The sequence below is a fragment of the Esox lucius genome, chromosome 7, assembly GCF_011004845.1.
Source record: "Esox lucius isolate fEsoLuc1 chromosome 7, fEsoLuc1.pri, whole genome shotgun sequence".
NCBI classification, from domain to species: domain Eukaryota; kingdom Metazoa; phylum Chordata; class Actinopteri; order Esociformes; family Esocidae; genus Esox; species Esox lucius.
In genome coordinates, this window is record NC_047575.1 from 50,482,627 (window position 1) to 50,486,714 (window position 4,088).

At 48.0% G+C, this 4,088-nt stretch overlaps 1 protein-coding gene across 1 annotated transcript; it reads left to right on the top strand.

Annotated features, from left to right (window-relative positions):
- Window positions 1-1,969: 1,969 nt before the first annotated feature.
- Window positions 1,970-4,088, top strand: hspb2 (heat shock protein, alpha-crystallin-related, b2). Its single transcript, XM_010867592.3, has 3 exons — window positions 1,970-2,142; window positions 2,784-2,974; window positions 3,063-4,088. The coding sequence occupies exons 1-3, from the start codon at window positions 2,046-2,048 to the stop codon at window positions 3,270-3,272; spliced, it is 498 nt and encodes a 165-aa protein (XP_010865894.1). The 5' UTR covers window positions 1,970-2,045; the 3' UTR covers window positions 3,273-4,088.

The following is a 4,088-nucleotide window of genomic DNA, read 5'->3' on the forward strand; positions in this document are numbered from 1 at the left end:
GGTGGCCGGGCGATCCCTTAGAGATAGGGTGAGAAGCTCGGTCACCCGGGAGGAGCTCAGAGTAGAGCCGCTGCTCCTCCACATCGAGAGGGGTCAGCTGAGGTTGCTTGGGCATCTTTTTCGGATGCCTCCGGAACGCCTTCCTGGGAGGGACTGGAGGGACTATGTCTCCCGGCTGGCCTGGGAACGCCTCGGTGTCCCCCCGGAAGAGCTAGAGGAAGTGTCTGGGGAGAGGGAAGTCTGGGCATCCCTGCTTAGACTGCTGCCCCCGCGACCCGGCCCCGGATAAGCGGAAGAAGATGGTATGGTATGGTATGGGAACATTGAGTTCCAATGCCTTGTATTTCCGCCATATTCAACTTCCTGTTAAAGTTTGGAAAATCTTTACAGGTCGCAAATTTTGTCCAATCTTCTCGAAACTTGGCACAGATAATCTACAGGCACAGCCTAAACTTGGTGGATTTTTAATTAGCAAAATCGTTTGCCCATTGCAGCCGATCAAAAATGGTGGCGAAGCCGCCTAGCAAGCAAGTTTATTTATATAGCACAATTCATAAATCGAAGCAAGTCAATGTGCTTTACAAAGAAAAATAAATGAAAGTACATAAATTAAAGTACAATAACATAAAAACAAATACACAAATGAAAACATCAAAGCAAATTAATACATCATAATAATAAAAAATACAATAAGAAAACATAAAGATTAAAACTGGGATAAAAACTTAGGAAGCTATAAGGCTAAACAGTGTGGTTAAGTTTAAGTGCTCAGTCATAGGCACGTGAAGTGTTTTTAACCTGGATTTAAAAATTGATATGTTTGGGGCACGTCTAACATCTTCTGGTAGTTTATTCCAGTTTTGTACAGCATAAGTGCTAAACGCAGCTTCTCCATGTTTAGTTTGGACTCAGGTAGCTATACTAGCTGACCTGTGTTCATGGATCTAAGAGCCCTGCTCGGTTTATATTCTGCAAACATATTTTAGAAATGTATTTGGGTCTTAAACCATTTATAAAGATTTATAAACTAAAAGCACCACTTTGAAATCTATTCTGTAACTGATTGGAAGCCAATGCAAAGATTTATGAACCGGAGTGATGTGCTCTGTCCTCTTGGTACTGGTTAACATTCTAGCAACATTCTATCAGGAAGTGAGTGAGTTTCACAGCAACCGTTAGTCCGATTTGTCACCAAACTTTGTATATGTGGTCGGAATGGAGTGCATGGGAGGTCTGCATATGTCATGTGCCAACAACTTCCTGTGTCAGAAAATTTCACAGGCTGATCAGCCATGTGGGGGCACTGTTTCGGAAAAACAGTTTAACAGTTTAAACGCTCAGTACCGCCTAAAGCCTAATTGCTGGGCCTACTCTCGGGCTTTTCGTGGCCAATCCTTGTCTTGCGCTCTGTTTGCTTGGACCACTAAATTGCTGCTTGCAGCTATATTTTAATGTATGTTTTCATGGAAAACAAGGACATTTCTAAGTGACCCCAAAACTTTGAACGGTAGTGTTTATCTCTGCTCCCTCGCCCCCTCACACTCCCCTCTGCTAACCCTCCCCCTGACACTCCCCTCTGCTACCCCCCTCATACTCTCCTCTGCTACCTCTCCCCCTCACACTCCCCTCTGCTCCCTCTCCCCCTCACACTCTCCCTCTGCTCCCTCTCCCCCTCACACTCCCCCTCTGCTACCCCCCCTCACACTCTCCTTCTGCTACCCCTCCCCCTCACACTCCCCTCTGCTACCCCTCCCCCTGACACTCCCCTCTGTTACCCCCCCATACTCTCCTCTGCTACCCCTCCCCCTCACACTCCCCTCTGCTACCCCTCACACTCCCCTCTGCTCCCTCTCCCCTTCAGACCCTCTCCCTTTCTCTCTCTCTCCCTGTCTCTCTTTCCATCCCTTGCCCCCTCCTACTCTCCCTCTGCCCCCCCCCACTCTCCCTCTGCTCCCCCTCCCACTCTCCCTCTGCTCCCCCTCCCACTCTCCCTCTGTCTCTTCTTTTCCTCTGTCTCTCCCCTTCTCTCTGTCAGTCAGTGAGTCATGATGGCGGATCGTGCAGTGCCTCATGCATATCCCATGAGTACTCGGTATGAACTGAACACTCCCAGTCGGATCTACGATCAGAACTTTGGAGAGGGTAAGAACCTTTTTCTCTGTTACACTTTTCTGTATGTGTGTGTGTCATTCATCAATGTATTTAAAAAAGAGATCTCCCAAGTGTACCATCGAGTTCTTCTCAGGAGGACTGTCTTTATAAATAGACACTTAAACAGGTTGTCCATGTAATAATTATGAATTAATAGGCTCTGACAGCTCGAGTAAGGCTGCAGAGTGAGGTTGTAAAAATAGAGGAGATTAAAATAGAGGTGACTGGGAGAGGGGAGAAGTCGGGGGAGAGTAGAGGGAGAGAGGTGAAGAGGAGAAGAGTAAATAAAGAGGGAGAGTAGAGGGAGAGAGGTGAAGAGTAAATAAAGAGGGAGAGTAGAGGGAAAGATGTGAAGAGGAGAAGAATAAATAAAGAGGGAGAGTAGAGGGAAAGATGTGAAGAAGAGAAGAATAAATAAAGAGGGAGAGTAGAGGGAGAGTAAAGGGAGAGAGGTGAAGAGGAGAGGGGTAGATAAAGGGGGAGAGTAGAGGGAGAGAGGTGAAGAGGAGAGGGCTAGATAAAGGGGGAGAGAGAGTAGAAGGAAGAGGAGAGGGGGTGTAGAAGGAGGAGAGACTAGAGGGAGAGAGGTGAAGACTCCCCCCAGATCATTGCATTCCAACTCCTCCCCCAAGCCTTGACCCCCCAGGATCTGCTTACCCCCACCCTGTACCATGGTTACTACGTCCGTCCACGAATCACCAAGCAGCTGGGGCGGGGCTTCTCTGAGGTAGAAACGGAGTCAGGGCAGTGGAGGGTCCGACTGGACGTATGTCAGTTCACTCCAGATGAGATCACTGTGCGCACCGTCGACAACCTGCTGGAGGTAAAGATCCCTGACCCCTGACCTCTGACCTGTAACCCAACCTTCAGCAGATGAAGTCTCTAACTCTGTTCATTGTGGTGTGTGTCAGGTCATTGGTAACCATGCCCAGAGGCAGGATGGCCACGGATTCGTCAGCCGTTCGTTTACAAGGACCTACGTACTTCCTGTGGGTGTTGACCCTCTCCTGCTCCACACCGACCTATCACACAACGGCATCCTCTGTGTCTCTGGACCGCGGACAACCCCCGATCCCCCCTCCACACACACACTCACCATCCACACACACACACAAGACTGAATAGAAAAGATGGAGGACACACACCTCCGGGATTAGAGAGATTACACACACCTTGGGGATTAGAGAGATTACACACACCTTGGGGATTACAGAGATGACACACACTTTGGGGATTAGAGAGATGACACACAGCTCCTGGATTAGAGGGAGGACACACACATCCTAGATTAGGGGGAGGACACACACCTTCTGGATTAGGTGGAGGACACCCACCACCTGGATCAGGGGGAGGACACACCTCCTGAAATATGGGGGAGGACACACCTTCTGGATTACGGGGGAGGACACACACCACCTGGATCAGGGGGAGGACACACACCTCCTGAAATAGGGGGGAGGACACACCTTCTGGATTAGTTGGAGGACACACACCACCTGGATCAGGGGGAGGACACACCTCCTGAAATAGGGGTGAGGACACACCTGGATTACAGGGGAGGACACACACCTCCTGGATTAGTTCACTGCTCAGATTGCCCAAAGGAATTTCAGAGATGTAATTGGACACATCATCATCTATTTGTTCTTACCATAACCATAATATAATTAAAACATCTGGATATTTAGGGCTGTAATAGCTGCATAATAGTTAGTTTTGTCTTTTTAAGATTCAGGCATTTTCTTTGCTAACTGCTAACTCCTCTTTGGATAAATAGCCAGGTAGTTGAGGTTTTTGTTTGAGCTGAATGATGATGACATTAACTTGTATTGTGGTAGACAAATGTTTACCCCAGCATTGTGTGAAAGTTTGAGGTATTGCTCAATAGACTCTCTGTGTCACTGTATAGAGCACATAAATACTTGGATGAACCAAAA

Bases quoted from the DNA above. Each gene is read 5' to 3' on its own strand.
- hspb2 (XM_010867592.3), top strand. From the start codon at position 2,046: ATGATGGCGGATCGTGCAGTGCCTCATGCATATCCCATGAGTACTCGG. The intron at 2,143-2,783 runs GTAAGAACCTTT...TCCTCCCCCAAG, and splicing joins CGATCAGAACTTTGGAGAGG to CCTTGACCCCCCAGGATCTG. The intron at 2,975-3,062 runs GTAAAGATCCCT...GGTGTGTGTCAG, and splicing joins CCGTCGACAACCTGCTGGAG to GTCATTGGTAACCATGCCCA.